Consider the following 27684-nt stretch of genomic DNA (forward strand, 5'->3'; position numbering starts at 1 on the left):
CTGCTGTTAAGATCCGATTTTTAACAGTGTGTGTCATTAATGATTTTTCTGCTGAGGTGCAACCAACTCAATATAGACCGAATAAAACAAAAAGTCCTTTATATTTGGTCACACTGATATTTAGCAGAAGAGCAAGTCACTATTCAAACTACAGTGGAAAGACACTTTCTAAACACTCATTTTGAGGACGAAGAGCTGGATGGTAGTGCAAACTTATTTGTTCACGCTCTTCAGAACAGGACCCATCATCTTCTCACTAATAAAAAAAGGTCACAGAAAAAAAACGCTCATAGATTTTTTTTTTAATAGAAATGTAGTGGGTATGGATCTGGTGAATATCTGTACCTCCAACTTCAACCCTTTCCCAGCAGAGTGTGAAAAGTGAATAAAAGACAGCAACATTTTTTAAAAAGTTACTTATATTAAAAATATTGTGTATATAAACAATGTTAATACTACAAAGTAGTATTTCAATACAAAGCAGTTCAAATATTAACTGTTCTTTAAACTGTTAAACTTTATTATAAATTAAAATTTCTTTACAAAAAAAATTGCACATAATATTTGACCACTCTTAGGTTCTGATGCACTGGCATTTGCAATAGTTTCTTTAATCTTCAAGTTAAACAGTCTCAGCAAGGATTCCAGAACGTAGAAAGGGTGATAAACAACCCTGTTAGAACATTCAAGTGCAACTAGCAGACTTGAGGCCATGGCAGTTACACTTTCCTTAAGATGGACTGCTTAGGTTTTAAATCCTGAAATGAAGAATCTCAAAAGATTTTTAAAAAGTAAGAACTAAAAGGGACTGCCTGCTTTTTTACTGTAAACACAGCCCTAGAAATTAAATCCCAAACAAGAATCTCTCAGGCATCAGAGAGTGTCAAGTGAATCAGGAATAGCACAACATAAAGGGAGAAAGTAAAAAACAAAAACAAAAATAAAGTAAAATTAAAATAAATGTCAGTCACTTTGAGAAACTATACTTACGTACATGATGTTATGAGAATCTGGCAGGGCCCAGAAGCAGGCCCAACAGGAAGTTCATTTATCCAATTGAAGATGATCATGTTCATTGCTTCCGGTTTTGAGGATAGAATATTGTAGGGGACTTGATATAATCAATAATGCTTGTCTGCTTTACACAGACCTTAGCCAGGGATCAGCCTAATCTTGAAGAATCATTCAAATAATTTTGGCAATTATTATAAGGACTTAGAACTGACTGCACCCAGTGTTCAGTGATTCTTGCTTTCTGTATTGTTACTGTTTAAATTTAAGAGCTCATTTAGGCTGACTCCAATCTCTTGGCACTTGGAAACTAGTTTTCTCAGGTTATCAGTTTTACCTCCTTCTGATGCTTCAAACAAGAGTTGCTGTAAAAGATAGGGAAGCACAGAAGTAAGACACAGCTAGAGTTTGAGCATTACCACATCAATGGATATGGCACATGCAGAAAATTATAGGAAAACAACATAGAATAAAAGATAAAAAGCATTACATCTTTCCATAGTGATGCACAAAGAGGTAACTTCTGTAAGGCTCTCTGATATAAACGGTGGACCTACAAGATAGATACACACACAATTCCATCAGAAACTATAATGAACCTTCATAAATCCTATTTAAAGAATTGTACTTCACAATATACTAACATTCCAGACAAAATGGCTGAGTTGAATTTTGGAACTTCCAAACATTTAGAGTTCTTGAAATGTTAAGTTCTATGCTTTAGTCCTTTTAAACTGAGAAGTCAACAAAAGGAACAGAGTAGCTAAAAGGGGGGGGGGGGGTGATCCATCTGGTATTCAATTATGGCTTACCTCTCTTTGTCCCTTTAGAACAATCTCAGCAGCAATGGCTCTAAGGGGGAAAAAGGAATATAGAGAAGGAAAAGAAAAATTTATATATCTTTGAACAAAATGAAACACAACCACTGGGAGAATATTGACTGTGGGAATCTGAGTATAAAACTTCCTGAAAGTAACAGGCTAAACTTCCAAGGAGGGTAACCTACAGTGAAAAGAAAAATTCAACAATTTTTATCAACTTTACAAGAATAAAGACCAGTGTTTGTGGGGAGGGAGAAGACCCACTCAGAATCACTCATGAAAAATTCCTAGCACTAATACCTTTAAAATAAAGACGAAATCAAGATTATAAATGGGGGGAAAGCCCATACTTTTAAAATCATGGTCTTAAGATAATCTATAACAGGTTCATTTGTCTGATAACAGTATTATTATCTAAATGCCTTCAAGGGAAATTAAGTCTATCCTTTTTTTGCTTTTACAGACAATCATTCATGAGCAGTCTTGGCATTAAACTACAGCCAAGTGTCAAAAACAAGTCAAAATTAGATCTGTCCAGGGTGGGAAAAATAGGTGTCATTTCAGATTTACCTGTCTGGAACAAACTTTATAAATAAAAGCAATAGCTACAAAAACAGGTACATGATTGTTGCATTACATTTTCCAGGTGGCCAGGCATGTTGGGATATTATATGTAAACATCTTGGCTTGAAGTTTCAGAATCTGAACATTGCTTTCTTCCCATTCATGTTGAAGTAGCCTGTAAAGTACATTCAGGAAAATGAACAAAGCATTTCAAGTGTAGGAAACCCCAAATGTGCTCTCTGCGGTATAATGTTCACTCAGTTAAATTCTATCAAGGCTATTTAGCAAACATTTATAGAATGCCTCTTATGAGAATTATCCTATTACAGGTATGTGTACATTTTTAAGAGGTCCAGTCAAGATCTGTGCACATCTTTAACAAACTAAGGCCCATCTATTTCTACAAAACATAATAGCATTCTTTGCAAATAACACTCAACTCTATCTCAAATGTTTTGGAAGTAATGACCTGACACAGTAATGCAATCTCCTCACATTTTTAGAATACCAGAATATTTTATGCTGAACTTAGTGTTTCTAAAACTAAAATGTAAAGATAGTAACTAATTACAAGATTTTCTATTCTGGGGGAAAAAAAGAACAAGGATAACCACAAAGGAAGAAGTATCAAAACACAAGAGTAGGATTTATCAACAAAACGAACAAACTATCTATATTCTACAATGCTTATCACATTAGAAACTAGTTTAAATAAAACTACCCTTTCTATTTCACATTTTATCAAAGATAATGATGCTACCTAATTTTATTTTAGTAATTAGCTTCTAAAGGAATGTTTACTAAGAAATTTAATTATAAAACACTAAGATTATTTTTGTCACAACTTTAGGTGTTAGCTTTTTTTCAAACCCATACTATTTTTCCCATAAACATGCTAAGTGAGATGTAACTACTTTAAGATACAAAGGAATATCTGATAAATATTTTAAGTATCTTACAAATCATAAAACAAACAATTATAAGATATAACTTATGATTGCAGTGGGAATGAGTATACAAGCAAAAAACAAAGGACTGGTGTGTTAATGTACCTATTTCAATTAAAAAACACAGTTCTTGAAGGTGAAAATAGGTTTACTCTATCAAAGCAGAGAACCACAAAGAAATGCTTAGAAATCACTTTATTCTAATTGAATGCAGGAAAATCCCTAGCTCAGTGCTTCTCAAATGTGGTTGGAGAGCTCAAATTTAGGAATCTACATTTTAAATAAGCATCCTAGGAGATTCCAATACATGCTAATATTTGACCTATGAAAATACAAAAATCTAAGAAATATATGTGTGCTTGTGGAACACAGATAAACTTTATTTGAATCATTTGCTGCCTCATAACCTGCAGTTTTCTGAAGTGACCAGATTTTTACAATGGATTTTGTATAAATAGCTCACTTGGCTTAACATCTTTGAAATTAAAGTAGTGTAATCTGTGAGAAAATAGTGGAAGCACAGACTGTTTTATTAAGTTTTTAAGAATAATTTTATATGAAGAGCCTATATTATTGAGTTGAGAGGAGGAGGATCAATAGAATTTCATTTTTTTCTTACCTCAGTGCAAGTCCAGAATTAGTAGGCATAATTGAGCAAAACCGTTCCAAGGTTTTGGAATGCTGGGTCTTTGGAACACAGCTCAAATAAAAGAAAATAACCTGTAAAGGTTGAGGGGGGGAAAAATGAATGCAACCAAAATGTGAAATTCAATTACCCATGTGTTTTAGTGAGGAAACCAAAACGGTTTTGTAAGATATGAATGTATAAGCTATAATAATGTCTGATGCTATTATAGTTCCTATCATTAATTATATTAATGACTTTCCAAATATGAATTAAGAAATATGGTCTAGTGATGACAGCATGGACAGAACACTGACAAGAAGCTAGGAGTCCAGGTTGCCATTCCTGAGTCTAGCTTTCCTTGCTATATAGCTGGGCAAGTCATAGGGTTAATAATACCTGCCACATCTTGCTCATGGAATGCCCGTGTGTAAATGACTTAATGTCCATAAAGTGGTTTGAGATCCTGGGATAAAGAATGGCATAGAAGTACAAAGCATAATAATTGGTTATCCTGATTAGCAACAAAACCACCCACCAAAAATATAAAATACATGTCTTAGTCTACATTGAGCTTTAACAGAAACTTTCGGCTTATGCTGTACTTACTGAAAGGGGTCTCTGAAAAAAAAAAAAAAAAAAACCAGAACCCCTCTGCTTCATTATCTGTAAGATACCCTTTTATAAATATATTATTAATCAGATTCTACTCTTAAAAGTCTAAACAGCACCAGATTTCAGCTTTCTTATGCCCTGTGATAGTGATATTTTGCTTGACAAAATGTTAACAGAAAGTGCAGCTACAATGTATAAGACCATTTTCATTTATTTTGAAGTTCTGAGATGTTCTGTTTAATAAAATTTCCAACTATTCATGCAAAACATTACAGATTTCTTCACCACAGAATCCTGTTTGATCTTTCTCCTTAATATGTATTAAACGTTAATATCCCTTCTGTTTTGCTTCAATGTTAAATTTCCTTCAATATAACATACCACATTTTATCTTGAGTCTTTAGGACACTGTTCCTAGACTTTGAAGAGACAAGAATCATAGACAAGAATAGTGAATGCTAGGAAAGTGGTCCTAGGAAAAATTCTATTGATATAATAGTTTTGCTGTCATTTAAAAAGGACCTTTGTTTTGTACAAACATTCTAAAGAAAGAAAAGTTTTAAGTTCTTACCCTATTATGAAATTCATAGTTGGACCAGTAATCAGCACTGCTAAAAGGAATGGGGTATCGGGCAGGAACTGTAACCAAACATCTATTCACTAAATCTGTAAAAAATTTGAATTCTTGAACTTTGTTTCTGGATCCAGCAGCTCTATTATTGGCAAAGACAAGATAACTGCCAAAAGAAAAATATTATAATTAAGCCAATAATTTTCTCACCAAAACAGCCAACCACCCTTTTCCCCATCTCATACCCCTTAGTCAAAATCCAGTTCTTAAGAGGAACTAAACTTACTCCATCCAAATCTTCTGTACTATATCAGATCTCATCGCCACCCCTAATGCTGCCTCATATGCTTCTACTGTGTCCTTAATACTTGATTGAAGAGGATGACAAAGGCTGTGTAAGAAGTGAAGGAAACATGTCTGAATGACAAGTGTATTTTAAACATTATAGACATCGTTATAATGGAATTCTTCTTTTGATCTTTCTTCCTCAGAGTGTTTAGCATACTGAAGTTTAGCATCTCTCCAATTTTGCTTCAATAACCTTAACAGGTTAATTTTAACATGGCATAAGGTTGGGTAAAATACACGCAGATCATAACTTATGCTCCTCGTCATGAAATTTAACCTTACTCAGATGGTTAACAGTAAACAGAAAATGCAGGCTTAGTACACATTGTCTCCATGGCGGATAACATCTTACCAGTATATCAGCCATAAATAAGGAACTTGGTGGTTAAACATGTCATCATCAAAATTCTCTTTACATAAATGGGCTGGAATGTCAAGGGGTCCTGGGATATTTAGGAGATACCTGGGTGGGGGGGACAAATATATTTGAAATTATGCATACACAAGGATTACTAACACTTTTTTAAAAATCCTGTTTCAGCTTATATTGAAATATTTTTATTAAAAAAATGAAACTATTTTTCACATGTATGCCACATCTCTTTGGTCACATCTATAGGATTACACACTCAGAATTTTATTATTTTATCACTACATGAATAATTCTACTCCTAAAATGATTTTTTATTCTATCTCCAAAATTAAACCATTATAATCACCTAATTAAGCTTAATAAGAAATACAAAAGAAGAAATGAGAGTACCAAATATCTGAAAATGTCCCACAAAAATCTAACTATAGTTTCTTCTAAAAAAAAAAAAAAAGTCCTTTAAAGTTTACAAAACCTGGTATTTGAGAGGAATCTTTCTGTCATACATACACACACATCAACGTAGGCCTAATTTTAGACATGATATCAAAGTATACACTATAACATACCGGCCCCCAGGGACTTCTCAAAAAGAGATTCATGATCAAAGTTGAGAAATACTGCAAGTTATGACTCCCTTTTGAAAAGTCACAATATATTTTAGTATATCACAGGCCCTGAGAAGTCAACTAGAAAATAAATTTGACTCCCTCCCAATGTATGATTCTATGTATACCAGCATCTTTAAGAACAATGTTTTTAAAGAAAATACACTGACCTAAAAAATGGCAATATGGTGTAAATAATTTACACTGGATTTTAAAATGACTTCAGGGGACCAAATTTTTAATGGATTAGACAGATAGGCAGGGTGGTAATGGTGGTAAACACAAGAAACAAGAAACTTTAAAAGTCAGGTTATCATCCTTACTGCATTGTAACTACATTACTATGTGTCAGCCACTTCATTTCTAAGGATTTTAGTTTCTTCAACTAGAAACAAAGGTTGGTCAAAAGAACTAACTTCAAATCTAATCTACCTAAGACCACCCTTACTATAACTTCAGTGAAGTGAATGAAATCTGCACATTAACTTTTCTAGCTATTCTCTTAATCTTCAAATTGGTCTGAAATACATAAAAATTACTCATTCTTTTCAGCCTGGTATCTTTATACCAAATGTCACATAAAAGGGAGTTGAAAGAATCTATTCCAGAGAAATACTACAGTGCTAGCATTTTGCTTTACAATTTCTATTCACTGAATTTAAAAGGTATTTCAAACCTATTAAGAGCACTGACTTCTATTACTATGGTTATAAATCTGTATGTGTATAAATAAGGAATGGCAATGCCAAAAATTATTTCCTCTATCATTTTCCCAATCTCTTACTAAAAAAGACCTTCTAAATTAACCAAAATGCACAACATTTGTATAGACAAGGACTACAGCATTGTCTAAGCAAACTAAGCACGAAGTTATCTTTTTCTATTCTTATTATTATTTTTTTGGTACAGGGGATCGAACTCAGGACCTTGTGCAAAGCTACATTTTTCTAATTCTTACTGGATTATGAATTAGGCTATTTCATAACACGGCTTATTAATAAGATTTAGAGTCGACTCATTTTCAAATTTTTACTGATCCGGTTATTTATTCTGCTTAATTAAACTGTTACCAAAAAGATATGAAGATCTTTGATTAGTTACCAAGGCAGAAACTGACATCTTTTAAGCTAAACCAATTACCTTCATGCCCAAGGGAAAACCACAATAGTAAGTCTATAAACTCTGAAGTTTGGTTCAGCCTTGAATTAGTCCTTTGCCTAAGTTTGAGAAGAGCAATATAATTTAAACAATGGAGAAATTCCATATGGGGAAGATGAGCAACCTTTATATTCCTGATAGAACAGTTTAATTCTTTTCCATTAATTTTAAATTAATTTTTTTACAGGTATTTGTAAAATATTAATCTGGATGTAGCAGATCAGAATTTCAGGAAGGATGCCTAAAATCACTGTCAATAAGCTGGTTACCATAAGAGGACAGATATAAAGACTCGAGTGTGGGAAGAACAGTGACCTCAAATCTTAAAATCACTAATAAAAGCACCAGATTCACAAAAACATCTGGGGCACATGGACCCCTTACTTTAAAATATCTGGATTATTTTTTAAAACCTATGTTGACATAACATAGCTATAGTGAGGTAGGGTGGGAAGGGAACAGTAGTAGGACCTAAGAAACCAAAAATATCTCTAAAGCATTTGACTTTCTAACATAAAATTAAGGTTTTATTTTTACTTCTAAGTATATTCTAGAAGAAAAATTTTTAGGAGAAATTCAGCTTAGTTCTTTTCTCTCAGTTTTCCCTACTATGGAGTAACAGGAAATCATGGTAAAATATTTTCCTTCTGATGCTGTTTTATTTAGGATTAGCAATGTAAATAAAGTTTTATTGTAATCCAGCCCACTCATTTACATACTGCCTAGGGCTGCTTTTTAATTACAACAGCATATCTGAGCACTAGTAATACAGCATATGACCAGCAAATTTAAAATATTAACTTTCTAGCTATAAAGAAAAGTTTGCTGACCCCTACACAGAGAAGAGGAAAGGACGAGAATTTCAAAAACCTCCCCCCCAAAATTATTCATGATCTGTCGTGGTCTCTTAATGCTGGAACAAGAACTCTCAGCAAAGCAAACACAGTAAATACCTAACTCTAAATGCTGCACTGAGGAACTGATGGTTAAGAAAAGAATTCCCTAGAACTTCTTAGCATTTCAGAGGCTAGAGTAGTTGTGTTTAGAATTTAACAGAAAAAGGCATGTTACTTAAATCTGCTTTAGGTTACCAAATTAACAATCATTTTTTCAAAAATCACTGAGATTTGTCTCAGTATACAGTAATTGGTTCCTATAGTATAAAGTGCTAAAATTAACAATAACAAAGTAAAAGGAGGAATTACCATAAGCCTGACTTTGAAGAGTGCCTTTTAATCCAAAGAATATAGAAAAACTTTACATCTTGTCTCCATTTTTTTATTGTTTATTCTACTGCCCTAACAGCTCTGTATGTAAAATGTAAATCTGTGCACTAAATAACTTATCTTTCCACTGAGCTGTATTCTCTCATTCCTCTATACACTAAGAGTACTACAACTTACCGAAACAGATCCAAATTACTGTACTTCTCGAACCCAGGTTTAAAGAAGGATGCAATAAATTTCCGCAAAAATGGAAGAAGATTATCACCTCGATTCTATTTAAAAGAAAGGGAGATATATATCACGCTTACAATGTTTATCTAATTAAACTGTTTCAAGGGAAAAAAGGGGCTTTTAAAAATCACCAATTAGATTAAATTTCTTGGGTGGGTGAGAGAGTGGATAAAAATTTGGGACACATTCAAAACTATAAATTCTCATCTCTCAATTAATTTCAACTAGCTGTTAAATAACTTAATAGTCAATACTATCACAGGCTCCAATTCTATCCACCAATTTCCCACTGAGCAGTTATCACATGTTTGGCACTGTGGTAGGTTTTTTGCTCTCAAAGAATATTTAGTACATATAAAGTAGCTATAAATAAAATTACAAAGCACTGTAATAAAGTACAATGGTAAAACCACAAGAGAAAGAAAAGTAATACCTAACAAAACTTACAAAGGGTAAAAGAACTAAGAAATGCTTCCTCAAAAGGCTGCTGATAAAGCTGAAACACAGAAACACTGTATTTAAGAATATTTTTTATTTTATATATTTAAGAATATATTTTATTTTTTACCTGCAAGATGAAGTATTTGCACATATGATAAAAAATCTCTGCATTCTGAGGATTTTTTTCAAATGCAGTAAGCCACACTGCTCTGGCTTTGTCATGCTCATTTGTTTGCAAATATAAAGCAGCAAGAGCTTCCAATATCTGGCAGTTCATGGGACATGATTTCAATAAACATTTACATAGCTCCACTGCAGCCTCATACCTTAACAAACAAACAAAAAAATGGCTAAACACATGAAAAGATCAATTTTAACAGAGCATTCATTAGCTGCTTGTCAATTAAATTTTACCTCTCTAGAAGCTGGTGCAGAGCAATCATGTTTATGTAAAGTGGAAGGCAGACTTCTATTTTTTCCTCAGTGGTAAGGCTCTCATCTGTACAAGCTTTCACTGCATCTACCCAAAAACACATGAATCAAACATAAAATGAATTATGACTGTATTATTTTAACTTTATGAAACCAATGGGAAAAGACGTCCCATCTCTTTGCTTACCTATCATCTTTTTCATCTTTTCTAACCCCTGGCTTTTACCCAAAGAAGTATTTTAGGTATCTCCAGGCTCCTACAATTCAATCAATTTCCCTTACTTGTCTTGATAAGAACAGAACCATCCCACATGAGCTCTTGCATCTCTCAATGTTTTCATTTAAATTTCTTAAAATTCATCTCAAAAAGAGTCACAGAATGAGTTTTCATTTTTCCTTGATCACTTCAAAGGAGGCCCCTCTTTGCTGCTCTATATCCACTTAAATGTCTCTCTCTAAACTAGATCCTTAACTGCTTCAAATCACACCTTTTCCCTTTTACAGTCCTTTACCTGACCTTACTACAGCTTCTAATAGAATAGTACAATTTTTTACTGTCACCATTTTCGCCTTCCCCAACAGGAGTATGACCTCCAGATTTAGTTAAAATAATGTCATCATTCTAAAGCTGAGCTCTTAAAGTTCACTTATAAGAATTCCTACCTAACCAAACCTAAAAGCTTATTGCTATCTTCTCTCATTTGATTTGATTTGCATGTGACGTTTTTCCTCTTCTTTTTAATTTCTTCTTGCCTCTACTTTTGAAAGATTTATATTCTTGATTTTATTCAATGACTTTATGCTAACCTCTTAAATCTCACTTCCTCCAAAAAAAAATTCTTACAGCTTCAGATATAGGTTGAGTATCCCTAAGGATCAAAAGTATTTCAGATTTTGGAATATTTACATATATATAAAATGAAGTATCTTGCATATGGGACTCAAGTTTAAACAAGAAATTTGTTTCATTTATACTTTCTACACATACCTGAAAAATAATTTTATACAGTATCTTTAGTGTACCTGCACTTTGACTGTGACCTTATCACATGAGGTCAAGTGTTAAAATTTCCATTTGTAGCACTATATTAGTGCTCAAAGAGTTTTGGATTTTGGAGCATTTCAGACTTTGACCAAATTAGGGATGCTCAACCTGCACTGAATAATTCACTTTGGGAACAGATTAAAACCTATAAAGTAGCTGGGGATGTAGCTCAGTGGTGCCATGCCTGCCTGGCAAGCGCAAGGTCCTGAGTTCGATTCCCTGCCCCACCGCCCCAAAATTTAAAAAATACAAAGTATTTTGTAATATAATGTTCTATGTTAACTCTGAAATCCATTTATCTATCTGTAACACTCACTCAAATACTTCTACACGATCAGTCTTTTGAACTTAGTTTCCTATTAATGTGACTTTCCTTGTCTTATAAAGTTGAAATCATCTGTGATTACTCTCTTCCCTCTTCCTTAACAAAAACTCCCACCCAGGTTACTTTTTTTATGTTTTAGTAACTGCTACCAGCTTCTGGTTGGTCAGAAGTTGTGCTAAAATTTCTCTTCAAGCACATTCTCTCTCTTAAAAGAAATGCCATTCAAATCTACTACACTTTCACAGTTCTTGAAAATCTGGTATCATTTCACTTACCAAGCCTAATCCTTCCTAATATCTAACACAGAATTGTCACTTAAAAATTATTTTTATTGTTATATGTTTACAGTACATAATTATGAGATACACTGTGAGGAACTGGTATATGTACATAAGACATCCTAATTCTTTTTATGTCCTTTCCACTCTTCCCTGCATCTCCATTCTTTTGTACCGGGGACTGAACTCAGGTGCTTGCGCTTGTGAGGCAGGCACGGTGCCACTGAGCTAAATCCCCGGCCCCTCCTGCACTTCTTGATCCTCTTCCAATCTACAAAATCTATCTCCTTGTTTCCTATTATCTTTTTATTTTGTTCTTTATTTATACTTTGGGTTTCTCAGATAAGAGAGACCATGTGATATTTATGTGTCTGATTTATATTACACTTAATATTATGGTCTCAAGGCACACTCATTTTCCTACAAATGACTCAAGTTTATTCTTCTTTTTGCCAAAGAAGCACTCCACTGTACATAAATATCACATTTTCTTTATCCATTCACCTGCTGGTAAACATATAGGCCACTTCCAAGATTTAGCTATCATGAATTGTGCTGCTTATAAACATGGGTATACATATATAACTGCAATGTGAGGTCTTTAACTCTTTCAGGAAGATACACAGCAAGGGAATAGCTGGGTTGAATAGAATTTTGTGTTTTCGTTTTTTGAGGACTTTCAATACTAATTTTTACAATGGTTGTGCTAGTTTACATTCTCACCAACAATGTAGAAAGGTTCCTTTTTCCCCACAGAGCCTTTGGCATTTGTTATTGATTTCTTGATAGCCATTCTTTCTGCAGTAAAGTGGAATCTCAATGTTAATTTGCAGTTCTCTAATGGCCAGAGATACTGAGTATCTTTTCATGTATTCATTACCTATCTGTGATTCTTCTATTTATTTCAGTTGCCCATTTTTTTAATTGGGTCTTTTACTTTGGAGAGGGTCTAATTTTTTTGAGTTCTTTATATAGTATTCTAGATAATAGTCCTCTGTCCAAGAAGTAGCTGACAAAAATCTGATCCTATTCTGTAGGTTATCTCTTCACTCTGTTGGTTGTTTCCTTTGCTGTACAGAAGTTTTTTAATTTGGTAGCATCCCACTTACTGATTCTTGATGTTATTTCTTGTGTAACCAGAGTTTTATTCAGAACGTCCTGGCCAATGCTTATATCTCCAAGAGTTTTACCTATTTTATCTTCCAACAGATTAAGTTGTTTTAGCATTTAGATCTTTAATCCACTTTGATTTTCGCTTAGTATACAGTAATACATATGGGTGTAGATTCTATCTTCTGCATGTGTATAGCCAGTTTTCCCAGTACCATGTATTAAAGAGGCTATCTTTCCTACAGAATACTCACATTTCATCACTTCTCGGCCTTTTGGCTAAGATTTGCAGAATTCTCACTTTAATAACGACTTTCCTTTCTACAGACACCTCAAATCCATTACATTAATTCCTATCTACTTGTCATTTTTTGTCTAGCTTTTCTAACAAAAATATCCTTTCTTCAGCAATCATTTACTAAGCACTTAACACATTACAGAATTCATCATAGGTCCTCAGGAAATACAGAGATATATGACAAGAGTTTTCATCTTTGAGGAGGCCCCCTATTTCACACCATAAGTTCTATTTCAACATTCACTCCAACTCCCAATTTTTTATGAAGCCTTCTTTGGTCATGCCAACCTACAACACTTCTTCCCTTTGAGATCATGGCTTATACCAAGTAATTCTATCAACCATGGATCTTTGCTTCTTCTGTAGCATACAATTTGTACTATATATGAATACACAATTATTTGGCTGTGTATCTTTAATAGATCAAGTGTATAGATTTTATCTTATTAGGGTATATGCTGTACTAGTCTATACATACTAGTATAGTGAAAGAATTTTAGGAAGAAACAGGCTTTATACGTCATATGTGTTCAACAGCAGATACTGATGGAGAAAATATTAATTTGTTCAAAAAAACATGAGATATCCTTTTAACATGTTCCTGCCAGCTTGAACCACCAGTGGTATATACAGGACTGTCCTATTGGGCAGCTTGTACCACTGGTGGTACAAATGGATCTAATCATTTTTATCTGTCTTTTTACTAATGAAATTAATAAGTCTATAAATGGACTGAATCTAGTTAGTTGCTTGAATTTGAATAATTACTGCCCAAATATAAATATTAATACTTTTCATGTCAATTAAAAATTATTACAATAATCAACAAATTCATTTATTTCATTAAATCAGAGCCTCCCAGCAGTGAGACATATGAATTAAATCAGAGCCACACAGCAGTGAGACAAACTACTATCCCATCATGAGCATGTTAAATTTCCATCTTAATGGAGTGCTAATAAAAAGTACCTGGTTTTGATTCAATCAACTCACCAAATCATATAATCTATACCTATATGCTGATACAAGGGATGATCAAAATATAAGGTGAATACTTAAATTTAAAAGGCCACATTGACATTAGTTCCCCTTAAAACACTTCCTTTCACTTTGAACATACTCAAATAGTTCTTGCCACCTTCTGAAACAGTTCTGTAAGTCCTTTTTCATGAGTCATTACCAGTTATGACAAAAAAAGAAAATGCAATGTATGCTGACAGTGAGTGCCATCCAATGGAAAGGCATGTTTGTAAAGCATTATGGCGTGTCTTTATCCACTTTTTTCACCAGATCTGACACAATGAGACATCTGGCTTTTCCTCAAAGGAAAAATGACCATGACATTTTGAACTGATTTAGGACATTCAGGCACCCATGATAGAAGAGAAAGAGGATCTCCTGAACTGCCTGAGAAAGTGGCAAGAATGATATAGCGTGTTCAAAGTGAGGGGGAGTATTTTGGGGAGAATTAATATCATTATGTCTTTGTTTTGGGGTTTTTTTTCTTTTTTTTGGTGCTGGGGATCAAACTCGGGTCCTTGCACTTGCGAAGCAGGCGGTGGAACCACTGAGCTAAATCCCCAGGCCCTGTCAGTATGTCTTTTAATGTAATAAATTTCAAAAAATATATATTTTAAAAATCATTCACCAGGGCTGGGGGATACAGCTCAGTGGCACCGTACCTGCCTGGCACGTGCAAGGTCCTGAGTTCAATCCCTGGTGGTGGTGGTGGTGGGGAGTGTCATTCACCTTATTTTTTGATCTTTTGCCATAAATTATGTAATGTAGTAGTTTCTGGTTTTCACAGATGACAATTCCCATTATTAATCTGATTCAATTCTTTTTAAAGCATTTACATAATGAGCTGAAACTCTAACTTGTAATAGCATTTATTGCACTTAATTACGAAAAATCACAATAATGAGTATATTTACATTCTAAATATTAATGCTATGATTTCTAATAGTTGATATTTGTAAACATTCATACTTACCTTCAAAAACTGCTAACAATAGGTCTGGATTAGTTTTTACATCTTGAACTGCTTGCCAAGGCATTACAAATAGTTCTGTGTTAACAATTCTTGAAGGATTACCATTAGATGGATCATAAAATTTTGGAGGGAGAATGCTGAATTCAGTAAGGTGTATGTAGGCAAGCCACGCCAAACATCGATCACTTGTTTTAAGATATTCAGCTACTATTTCATCATTAGCCAGTTTTAATGCATTCTAGATAAAATGAAAAAAAAAATCTGAGTCTTTTTTAATGACCCATATTCACAATAAAATTCAAATGTAAAGACTGTAACATATTTCTTTAAAGTAGTTCTTAAATATCTAAGTGAAAATTTTGATAGTCACCAATTTTCTAATGAAAATTCTCTTTAGAGATGTCAACACCAGATTAACATAATTTTCATGATCTTGAAGTTTGACATAATTTACTTGCATATTTTAAGTGTCCTAATGCTTAAAATCTAATAAGATAAAGACACAGTAAAAGCACACTCAAAAAACCGACAGCCATACAGATACTTTCATTATGGACTGATTTTTTTTTTTCTATTGTAGCTTAAATTTTGAAATTTATCTGGTAGTTAAGAAAAATCTTTCTATTTAAATCTTTAAAAAATTCTAGAGATATTATCCTCATCAAATAATGAGGAAACAGAGACTCATCCAGAGTCACACAAGTTACCAGGAAGTGGCAAAACAGAGATTCAAATCCAAAACTAGTGCTCTTACCACTACATAACTTTTAACAATTTTTCTCCAAAATGAAATTCATACTAAAATATCTGTTTACCTGTAAAATTGCAAGTGCACTTTGGCATCTTCCAGTAAATATGTGCAGCTGAACTCTAAACAAAAGGGCTTCCAGAAGCTGAAAGGACAGAATATCTGATGCTTTCCGCTTGACTGCTTGCATTAGAAACTCCACCATTCTCTCGCATACGTAATCTTTTTCTTCAAAGGTACTCTCTAGATGTAGAAACTGCCCAAAGGAATTTTATATAATCAGTACTGCTTTATAGGAATAAATTAAAACTACAGATTTTTCATATTTAAGAAAATGTCTCATCAAATTTCTGTAAAAGAGATAACTGTAAAAAAGTACAAACTATTTCACTATCTTCTGGTGTTATAACCTTGATTTCCCCTTCTATCACCTGTTGCAGGTAAAACTAGATGAAAACTGAAACAACACAGATGTATTTCAGAATTACCGCTGAAAGAATTTCCTCTCTCCTTTTATAGAATCAACAAGTAAATTTCAACAAGGCCATGGTAGACATCTAAAAGTTCACATGGTTATGATCACATATATTTTGCACTGCTTAGGTGTGTGACTGTGTGTTGGAGGTCAGCCTGGGAAATATAGGAAGATCTTGTCTCAAAGAAACAAAACCAAACTTGATACTGTAATCTATTTAATGAGGCTGGGGATATATTTCAGTGGTAAAGCATGTGCATAGTACTCCCTGGTTCTGATCTTTGGCACATTTAAAAAATAAAAATAAAAAATCCTGAAATGACATTCATCTGAAAATTCATGTGAATCTACTGGTTCCTGGTTCTAATAAAAATTCAGATATGAACATGTTTTATTCTACAAGTGGTTAACTATTATTTTAAATCTGGATAAGAAAAATTCCATTCTCTAGGAGAAAGAAGTTCTCATTCTTATAGTAAATCTTAGTATTGTGGCAATGTTTGGTATCAGTGTGAATTAGAGCCTTGGGTTATTTCCATAAGCAATGCAAGGGTCGGGGGGATTTAGCTCAGTGGTGCTGTCACCTGCCTCGCAAGCACAAGGTCCTGAGTTCGATCCCCAGTACCAAAAGAAAGAAAAAGAAAAAAAAAAACATAAGCAATGCAGACAATAAAAGATCAAAATATTTTCTGGCATTCATGACAATTTTATATGTGTGAGAAATTTAAAAGAAAAATACTTCCAGATGAACTGCAAAACTACACTAACCTTTGCCCAAACTACAACTGCCTAACAGGTAAGTGTAAAATATTCAATAATTATATATTTTTCCTTACCAATAAAGTTAACAAGAAAATCACCCTTTCATTAAATATTTTCTTTAGTCTAAATTAATCTCGACCCAGAAGTACCTTTGAGGTTATTAGAAAGTGAAAGTAATTTTATCTATATCCAGATAAAGCACATAATCTATTAAGCTCCATATCAATATTTGATGGCTCAAAGAATTATGAACACATACACCACACAACTATGTTATCTTTTCTACTCACAGTCCAAAAGGTCTGATAATCAGGAGCATATTCCACAGCTGTTTCACACATTTCCTGCACCTCTTCCTTAGTTCCCCTTTTTGAGAACAATCTGAGGTAATGGCACCAAATTTCTGGATTGTCTTTGTTGTTCTCCAATGCTCGAGCCAGTACATTTAAAGCAGAATCTAAGGATTCTGAGCATGCCCTATATATTTAAAAGAAGAGGCAGGAGTGTTTTGTTTATGCTTGAAAATTTAAATAGGACTAAACAAATCAGTCAATTTTTAAATTCTTTTTTGTATTAGAACCTAAAAAGAACCCAGGATCACTGACAAAGAACAATAAATCAAGATTTTAAATTACATGTCAAAAAAGTCCTGATTTCCCACAGACCCAACAAGTTCTTTTTAAGTGGATGTTCAGTAAGCATTTACCAGATAAAAACAGTGTTATAAAACCACTCAGATTATCAACTTCAAATGTGCTCTGTGTCCATAGTAAGCAATACCTTTTATGGTTTACACTCTTTGGGAACAGGAAAAGTTAAACAATTCTCTTTCAAGGCCAGCTACTGCCAGCACAAAATATCAAAGCTTTCAATAGTTCTTTTCAACGGTCAAGGGCTTGCTATCTCTTGGAGAAGATAATTCTCTCTCATGAACCTATTCATAAAATAATGTACAGTTCTTTTGGCCTTCACTCAGAAAATGAGTCAGAAAACATTGTAACTTATCCTATTAGCATGGAAATGACATACAAGGAAAGTTAAGTAAGTACCATATTCAGGCATATGTGATTAGCACTTTGCAATGCTTCCTTATTTTAAAGCTTTTGAACTAAATTTTGAGACAGATGTATCAGGGTAGCCTATTAAAAAAACAACTGGAATTATTATGCTTTACAATTATAGGGCTGTCTGGGGATATACGGTAGGGCACAGCTCTTGCCTAGCATGCACAAGACAGAGTTTGAACCTCAGCACTGAAAAAATAAAATAAAATTCTACAATTATAAAAAGATTATTCCTGGTTTGCCTCTACTATCAAAAAGGAGAAATTAGAAGATATAATGTGTAACAAGAGCTATCAGTTTTGAGATAAATTACTATTTATTTTACTGGAATATATGCAGTCTAGTACCACACAGAAAAAAAGATAATTCACCAGAATTTGGAGTTTATCAGAAACTTTAAATCTCCATTAGAAAATAACATAAAATTTAACCTGTTATATTCTAATTTAATCATCATTTTTTTATCATCATTTTATTAAGAGACTATTTCATTTTTAAATTAATCCTTCTACAACTCAGAATTTGGTATTTTAACTAAATCTACTTAAAAGATTTTTAAATTTTAAGTATTATTCATAAACTCAGCCATGAAAACAAACTCAAGATCCAGTATCAAACTTTTCTTACAGCTTCCAAACAATAAAATTCTTTTACTTTGTCAAAAAAGACTCCACTGATAACTAAAAAGAAAACCTGATTACAAGTGAAATAAACCTCAAACAAAAATACAGACGTGCAATACTTTACACAAAGATTTGAAGCTACCTACCCCTCATTTTGATTCAAGTACTTGTATGCAAGCTTGACCCAAAGTTGTACATGAGACGGATTTTCAAGCACACTTGCTTCTAAATTAGCAATGTCATCAGTTTCATTTGTAAAATATCTAACATCATCTGGAGTAACAACTGTATCCAAAGCTGGAACATTTATTTGGTTCTCTGGCTGGAAGGCTATAAGGAAAATTGTTGTTAGCTTTATGCTTCCTTTAATTTATAGAGCCAAGAAAAAACAATTGGTCTCATCTTTAAAATAATTGAGAAACCTAGCTGAGCATGGTGGTGCAAGCCCCAGTACCTGGGAGGCTGAAGCAAGAGGATCACTCCAAGTTCAAGGCCAGCCTGAACTACTTAGCTAGACCCTGTCTGAAAAAACCAAGAAGACAGTAACCTAAAGCAATGATAAGCAATAGTTCGTAGCTTTAAAGTAAAGCTATCAAAATTTAACATCCATACTTGGGCACTTCTTGAGTGAAAATTGGTGATATTAAAAACTACATCAGGAAAAAATAAAAATAAAAATAAATAAAAAATTAAAAAATTACATCAGGACAAGTTAGGATTCTAGTTGCAAACTAGAAATATAATCTTCCTGTTTTAAGGACAAATTATATCATCTAATAGTTCATTTAGTTAAGAAATTGGAAGTTAAAATTTATACAGATGATTTCTTCTACTACATCTAAACCTGTGATGGCAAACCTTTTAGAGCCTTCAATGACAACAAATAGCCTGTGTGCCATAGGTTTGCCACCACTGACCTCAACTATAAAAGTGTTACATTAATACAAATAAGCATTAGCACACGTAGCTGCTAATCTACAAACAGTAAACAAATTACAAACTTGAAATAAGAACTCCATATGTACTTGACAATAAGGTACTTATTCATGCCACTCCTGTTTGTTCATTCATTCATTCATTCATTCACTCATTCATTTTATAAGTCAACTTTATACCAGAAATAGACTCAAAGATAAGTAAAATAGAACACCTATCCCCAAGGAGGACACCAGCCAGGAAGTGGTTTTAAAATGAGAGTATTACTGTTACCTTCCTACCAGTCAAGTATTTTTGGAAACATATTAAGCAGTCATTTTTTTTTTTTTTAATTTTTAGTTGTTTTTTTTTTCAATATGGAAGCCAGAGCCAGGGATGTAGCTCAGTGGCACAGGCCCTGAATTCAATTCCTGGTACCAAAAAAAGAAAAATAAGGAACGCATCACAAATTTGCGTGTCATCCTTGCTCAGGGGCCATCCATGCTAATCTTCTCTGTATCATTGCAAATTTTAGTATGTGCGCTGCCTAAATGAGCACATTAAGCAATCATATTAAGAAATGTTCCTTGCATTAATCAACTGTAGCCATGAATGCAAAATACCCTGTAATGCCAGGAACAACTGTACACAATGAAGAACTATACTGTAACTACCAATGATATCACTTTAAAAAAAATTTTAAACTAGGCTAGGAGATACACCAAGGGATTAGTAAAGTATTTAGACTAAGACAGAATACCACAATTAAATAATTCTGGGTCTTAAATTACCTAACATCTTACCATATTTAATTGGTCCTGTAGACTGTTCATCATCACTACTGAAGCTATTCTCTGAAACAGGTTTTCTCCAGAACTTTGGCTTCCATTTTCTTTTCTCTTTGTAGGTTGTAAACGGAGGTGCTAAAGTAGACAGAAGATTTTTAGCTGATACAAGTATTTACTGTTTTGAAGGCTCTCCAAACAATACTAGCAAAAAACTACATTTATTATATCATATTTCTCAGAAATAATCTTCAGTATATAGAACAGAATGCCCAAAACTTTGCTGACATAGGGAAACTAAAAGATCCTTTTTGTTTTTTTTTTTAATTTTTTTGGTTTTGTCAACACAGGATCTCACTATGTAGTTCAGGCTGGCCTTGAACTCACTATGTAGCTCAGGCTGGCCTCGAACTCACTGCAATACTCCTGCCTCAACCTCCCAAGTGCTCGGATTATAGGCATGGACCACCATGCCCAGCTATAAAGATCCTTTTTGCCTAGCATGCACAAAGTCCTTAGATGAATCCCCTGTATCACATAAATATAAATTAATTAATTAATTTAGAAAAGGTCCTGTTTAGATACACACACAAACACATACACACATATATACTTACTATGACCTTTACTTTCATTGATATTGCTAACAAGGAGAACAGCCATCTGATCCATTGACATTCGATCTTTGTTTACTCCAAAAAGTTTCTCAACGTATTTTTCTGAAAGAAGAATGATATCTTCAACAACAGTCACCATACTACACTAATTAAAGAGGACTAAACAAAGAATATTTTAACATTTAAAGAAACATGTATGGTATTAGTCAATTAATGCTTATGGCCTTCAAGGCCTACATTATATTAACTACTATAGCAAATCCTACCACATCAAATACCCAAATTAAATTTTTTAAAAATCTTGCAATGAACTAATTACATAAAAGTTGAAGCCCAAAACTGAGAATGATAAAACAGATTCAGTGACTTACTGATCACTCTTGGGTTGTGATAATTATTTACTAAACTTAGTGTTAATTCCCTTACTTCCAAAGACGTGTTAAGGTTGTTTCGTACCGAAATCCAGGGAGAAAAACAATACCTTCTCACAGTGTTTGACAGGAATCTACACTTTCTATAACGTTGAAGAGTATAAGGTCCTTTACTACTTCATTAAATAATTTGAAAGTAAATTTTAAAATTTAATTAATTTAAATGTAAAGAGTAACAGTAATAGTTACTGTATCAGATCTAGATAAGTCATAAGTGAATGTAATGAATTATTATAGCTATGGTTATTTAAAGTTGTTGATATATATATAAGTTTTAAATGGTCTAAATTCAAATTTTCTTGGTGAAGAATAAGAAATCTTTAAAAACCTGCTGCAGAAGCAATTTCTTCATCAGTGCTTGTCTCTGAACAACCAATCAAAGATAGATTATATGACAGAATGTCCTGGAATAGCTGTTTTCGGCTAAGGGTATAGTCTTGTGAATGCTGCCTAAAATAAAATGACAATATGGAAAAGATAATCATGTACATATCAAAGTTAAACAAGATCTTCTTTTAAATCATGAAATGTTCACGAAACTACTCACCACTGACAATCATCATCATTACATGTTCCTGTTAAGTCAAAACGGCAGAAACACTGATCTGGTTCAATCATATTACTGTATGATACTGAGCTCAATGGAAGTTTTTCCTTTGTCCGATAGTATGGACTAAATCTAAGAAAAGAATGGATAGGCACATTATGCTCCATAAACACTGCTTAGAAAACTAGAAAAATTTAACTTTTTCTTAGTTAAAATTTCTGGCCAGGCATGGTGGCACATGCCTGTGATTCCAGAAGTGTAAGGGTAAGGCAAGAGGATCATCCCAAGTTCAAGACTTGCTTGGACTACTTAATGAGTTCAAGGCCAACCTGAACTACATAGGGAGACCCTGTCTCCCCTACCCCACACCACCCCCCAAAAAATTCAATGTGTTGAGCTTACTATTTATACAATTAATACCAAAATTAACTCTAGGAACAGCCAGACTATCAAGTGATAGGAATAAGCTGCTGTGTACTGGGGACATTAAGAGATCTGAAATAGAAAATAAAAGAACACTGCATTCTAAAAGTAGTGCTATATTAGTATTTCTTGTACACATTACCAACAAATATAAAAAAACATAAAAAAAGCCTATAGCACTTTGGAAGGGCTTCATAATTTTATCATTAAACCCTACCCATTTACTAGTCTCAACTTTGAGTAGTCTGAAAACATTTCAGGACATTCTCTCACAAAGCTAATCACCTGAGAATGTCTAAATTAACTTCATAAAGGCTGAATAATGCACTCCTTAGACTAAAGAGTAATAAAATTAAAAACTCAAAATTAAAAAAATCTCACAAGACTGTAATTATTTTTCTTAAAATCCCCAAGAGACACAAATCTAGAATCCACATTTCCATCGGCCACCAGAAATTAAAATTTAAGTGATAAATCCAAGTATGAGCTAAACCTCACCTCCTGAATATGTTCTGAGTACAATAACAAGCTACTCAATTTTTATTTCCCCTAAGAGAACAAGTCCACTTTTCAGTGACCAAAATTCAATTACTTTTTAAGTCATCGTCAAATATTCAAGGTAAAATATTACAAGAATAAAGTAGTTATCCTGAACTTCAAGCTTATTGAGAATCTTTCATACCTGTAGGACTTAAAAACCAGAAGAGGACTGTGGTAGGGTGTAAAAGGATATGGCTTTACTTCTGTGGTTTTACTCTGTGCTGTAACAAAATCCACATCCAAAGAAATCTCCTGTGTAGTAATAATAATTTTATAAGGTAAATAAGGCTAAGATGAATTTCAGACTTCATAAAGAATACAACATATTCACTTACCTGACCATGCAAAATCTTTTCTGTAGTAATCCCTGTGGTGGTTTTTAAAATTAATTGTTTTAAACTGTCAGCTTTCGAATATAATTTCTGTAGTTCGCCAATTTTTAAACCTAGAAAAAGTTCTGGCTTTTCTACAGTGTTTTTACTAAGTTTGTTTATGCATTCTTTGTTAGGCGTGTCAGTGTGCTTAAGGTTAGGTTTAGTAAAAGCATTAGATTCTAAGAAGGATCTTCTTCGTTCTCTGATTGATCCAGACAAAATTTCATCATCAACATCATTTTCTTCAGTGTCCAGGGTTAATTTATCTTGTGTCAGATCATGAAGTGACGGCTGAGGTAAAGAAAATTCAGGTTCCTCTTCCACCACTGGAGCCATATTTTGTTGTTCCTTTGCTTTGAGGGCTCGGGCTTCTTTTAATTTTTGAATTTTCAGGGCATATTCATATTCCAGCTTTTGTAGTCGTCTTTTCTCCATAGCAATTAGTTCTGCTGAGTGCTTTCTTGGACTTGATATTGGAGAACTGTCCAGTCTCATCATTTTGTTTGGCTGGGGGAGAAAAATGATATAAATATTTTATATCACTGTGATTTTATAAACAATTTTTGATACAATAACTGTTATCCCTATAATACAATGTCAACATAACTAAATAATGACAATAAAGCAGAGTTTAAGTTAAATCTCCAACAATTCTGCTACTTTATCTATAGTCTACTAAAATTAAAGTTAAGACAAAATAAAAAGTAAGTATCCAAAACTGTGGATGTCATTTAATAGCAAAGTTTTAATCTTATTCTCTTTAAATTTGCAAGAAAACGTTTGAGCTACTTTATACATCTCTTAGCCTCCAAAGTATCAAAAGAACCTGCTTTCCAAAAATATCTCTCCAACTTACTCCAAGACGATCTTGTTCCAATTTACGTTTTCCTATTTCTTTACTGGCCACTGCCTTTGCCCGAGCAAGCTCTTCTCCATATTTCAGAGTTAAAGCTTTCTTAACTGTAACACGTTGTTGAACTTTGTGAATCTGGAAATGTAAGAAATTTCTGAGGATGTAAATGATAATCTTATGAGAGGACATATATTCTTAAACACAGCAGCTTTAGGGTATTTGACTGAAAATAAAAATATTCCAATATTACATCTCAAAGAAAAGCTGTATTACATACATTTTGATGACTTTAGCTTGTCTTTTTTGTCTTACAGAAAATTTGGCATATAAAAATGTGTTGTAATCACAAGACTATGATTTCTTAATTTTTAAAAGAACTCTTACTTGTTCCTGAAGCTTCTTCAAAAATATTTTGTTAACACTGAGAATTTTTTCAGTTGCTTGAAGCTGTTCAGTAAGTTTTGTAATTTTTGTTTCAGCATTCCGAACAGATTCTTTCTTCTTGGCTTCTTGTTGTACTAGATTCTTTAAAACAGATTCATCTTTCATCAAGAGAATTCTAAGTGGGAAATAACAAAATTATTATTAATGTTTTCTAAACTATCAGACTGATACCATCAGAATAAACATTTTTCAAATAGTGCATTTAAAAAAATGTTATCTACGACTGGGAATGTAGCTCCGTGGTAAGGCACTTGCCTAGCATACGTGAACCCCTGGGTTCAGTCCACAGTTGGGGATGAGGGAAAGTACATGTGTTGTCTATGACATGCAAGTGAGAACTAAAAGTATATTTTTATTTTTTTTATTTTTTTATTTTTTTGGTACTGGGAATTGAACTTGCAACCTTGCCCTTGCCAGGCAGGCGGCAGAACCACTGAGCTAAATCCCCAGCCCTAAAAGTATATTTTTATATTGACCAGTCATTCATATATTCCAATTGAGTTTCATTTTATAAAAGCAACAATGGGTCGGATCTTTTTATAAAAATCATTTAAGCCTGAGGTAATATGAATTACGATAGAAAATGTTATAGTGCTATGTTCAGTTGGCTGAATATGACCCTATATGGAGACTGAACAAGGACTGAGAAAGTTACTATGTCTAGCTTCATTTACATAATAATCCAAATATACAGCACAAACATCTAGGAAATACAATTAAGCACATTTAACTTATTTATAAATACCTGAACTCATTTTATCCAATGCAAGGCAAGGAAGTGAAAAAAGAAATCTAATTTTTAAGTAATCATACAGATATATAGAAGTATGGTACAGAGAAGCAGAAACTAGACAAAAAGATAAACATATGAATGAATTTAAACAATTTTGTATCTTTTAAGCTACCAAATATGATGGTCTTAAAAAATGAAACATCTTCCCAGAAAGAGACCAAATTACAATAGTCACAATTACTGACATTAAATGAATAATAAAGACAGACTATGTGATCGGATTGAGATAAAGACAAAAGTTTTAAAAATATTTTCACTTGTTTTTAAAGTTACCATGTTTGAGCAGCATCTTTTACTAGTACATAAAATGATGTACCCCAGAAGAAATAGGGTAGTTAGCACAATACTAATATTCAAAGTAGAACACATTCATAAATACTAGTTTAAAATGCATTTATTTTGTTCTGAATAGTTTGTATCTACTATCCTGTTCAAAATGGAAAACAATAAATGCTTGTACATTTAACAACTTTTAGTTGCTATCTCCTTGTGATATCTGTTGCCTTATGAAAATAGCCCAAAAATTGCACATGGTTTAAGAAAAAAAGAAGACTAAGGTAGCTATAATGTTAGAAATGAAGCTATAAATTTCTACTCCTTTTCTTTAAGAATAGATGAACTTCTGAAGCTTGTTTAAAAAATTATTAAATTGTTTAAATATCATTAATAATTTTTTCAACATTAAGAGTTAATTCATGACTCGTTTTTTACTATCATGTTTAAAGTTCAAGAATTGCTTAGTCAGTTTCTATAAAGTCCTACTATCTTTGCACAGAACTCCCCCCTTGTATTTGTAAACCTTAAAGCAGACTACCAGAACAAAGTTTAGAATAACCGAGGATAAGTAAAATAATTTTGCTCTTCATCTAATGATTTGATGGTGGTTGGCATGGAAAAACTGTATACTCAAAGTAAGATAAAATTATTGTTATCAAATATTTGCTGATGAATTTCAATAAATTTTATCCTCAACATATTCATCTTGTCGGTTTTACAAATATTCTCAAGTTTCAAAAACCAATTAAGCAGCACAACAATTTCACAAAACATATAATAAGAGGTGCATGAAATTTAGTAGTCACACTTCATAACACCATAATTTGTTTTATTATTTGTATTTTTTAATATGTATTTATTATGTGTTTTATTGTCCAGTTAGGCAATGACAATTTCCAACAATCAAGCTCATCTTTAATAATAAAGATATACTTCCAATTAAGGTATTTTAAAAAATATGCCAGAGGATTAAAAGAAAATTCCAAGAGGAGGTTCATAACTGTTTTTAGCAATGCATAAGGCAGGTATAAATTTGAAGGGAACATCTTACCTTTGAAGGCTTGATGTTTTATTTGAATATGAATTCTACTATTTTATGTAAATATATAACTAAATAAAATAATATACTTTACAGTTTTAACTAGTGTGAGAATGTGCAATTCTATAGGATGCTTATCAATGACATATACAGTAGTACAAAAATATATACAGTACCTCTGTCAAGGAACATTTAGATACCTGCTGTATTTAATCAGATAATGAGGCTCACCTGTGTTTTTTAAGTCTTGCTTCTGCATCTGTAACCTGCTTAGTAACCACTGCTATCCTGCCAATTCCATCAATTTCCACATCAGAGTTTGCTGGGGACGATGAACTTGTCTTTAGCTGATCTGATTTAATCAAACGCTGTTTCTCACGACTAAAACAACAGAGAAAGATGCATTGTACCAAAAAATTAACTGATATTTTTCTTTAAAATTACTCTCTTTCATAAAATAAAAATATTAACCACACTAATTATAACAATGACAAATATACAGGACCTAATTTGGCAATCCAAGTTGACAATATTATTCTTCCCTTTAAGTACTTTTATCCTTTCTTAAGCTAGGTAGATCTCCTTGCTCTTTGCATTTAAGTCTATAGATGATCATGTGGCTCCCCCTTCTGTGTGAGTTATAAAAACATCAACTCTGCATCTAGGATAAAAATCACCAATACTCATTTCCCAATGTTAATAAACTTTATATAGACAAAAACAACACCTACTTTTAAAATAAATTACATAAAATGCCACTTACTTGGCAATCTCTTCCTTTAGCAACCTATATTCAATCTTCTTTTCTTCAGGTAAAGCTTCAGGTGTTCGCAAAGGATCATTTTCTTTTTCAGATTTCGGAGGTACTTTCGGTTTTGAAGCTTGCTAAAGAGAATTTAGAAATTAACCAGATCAACAGCTTTCAAAAGTCCACACTAAGATTTATATTTTGTGTTGC

The 27684-nt window shown here is 33.0% G+C and overlaps 1 protein-coding gene and 1 non-coding gene across 3 annotated transcripts in view; both read right to left on the minus strand.

Moving 5' to 3' along the window:
- Positions 1–497: 497 nt before the first annotated feature.
- Positions 498–27684, minus strand: part of Zfc3h1 (zinc finger C3H1-type containing) — a 55621-nt gene continuing 28434 nt past the window's right edge. For both annotated transcript variants that reach the window (XM_004845034.4, XM_087192428.1), the window contains 25 exons: positions 27490–27611; positions 26958–27107; positions 24559–24733; positions 24178–24309; positions 23283–23828; positions 23090–23199; positions 21985–22116; positions 21766–21887; positions 21007–21108; positions 20408–20527; positions 18836–19019; positions 17293–17479; positions 15833–16021; positions 15018–15255; positions 9951–10056; positions 9664–9862; positions 9042–9136; positions 5855–5965; positions 5441–5545; positions 5155–5320; positions 3963–4063; positions 2470–2571; positions 1824–1863; positions 1502–1564; positions 498–1376 (listed from right to left, as the gene is read on the minus strand). In XM_004845034.4, coding sequence (XP_004845091.1) covers positions 1239–1376; positions 1502–1564; positions 1824–1863; positions 2470–2571; positions 3963–4063; positions 5155–5320; positions 5441–5545; positions 5855–5965; positions 9042–9136; positions 9664–9862; positions 9951–10056; positions 15018–15255; positions 15833–16021; positions 17293–17479; positions 18836–19019; positions 20408–20527; positions 21007–21108; positions 21766–21887; positions 21985–22116; positions 23090–23199; positions 23283–23828; positions 24178–24309; positions 24559–24733; positions 26958–27107; positions 27490–27611 — 3735 coding nt within the window. In that variant the 3' untranslated portion in view covers positions 498–1238. The remainder of the gene's footprint in view (positions 1377–1501; positions 1565–1823; positions 1864–2469; positions 2572–3962; positions 4064–5154; positions 5321–5440; positions 5546–5854; positions 5966–9041; positions 9137–9663; positions 9863–9950; positions 10057–15017; positions 15256–15832; positions 16022–17292; positions 17480–18835; positions 19020–20407; positions 20528–21006; positions 21109–21765; positions 21888–21984; positions 22117–23089; positions 23200–23282; positions 23829–24177; positions 24310–24558; positions 24734–26957; positions 27108–27489; positions 27612–27684) is intronic.
- Positions 20052–20163, minus strand: LOC147823658 (U6 spliceosomal RNA). The gene has a single exon (XR_015443492.1). It is a non-coding gene; the product is annotated as a U6 spliceosomal RNA (small nuclear RNA).

Source organism: Heterocephalus glaber, unplaced genomic scaffold (genome assembly GCF_053883595.1).
Source record: "Heterocephalus glaber isolate CG9 unplaced genomic scaffold, H.glaber_assembly_v1.0 deba00001571, whole genome shotgun sequence".
Taxonomy (NCBI): Eukaryota; Metazoa; Chordata; class Mammalia; order Rodentia; family Bathyergidae; genus Heterocephalus; species Heterocephalus glaber.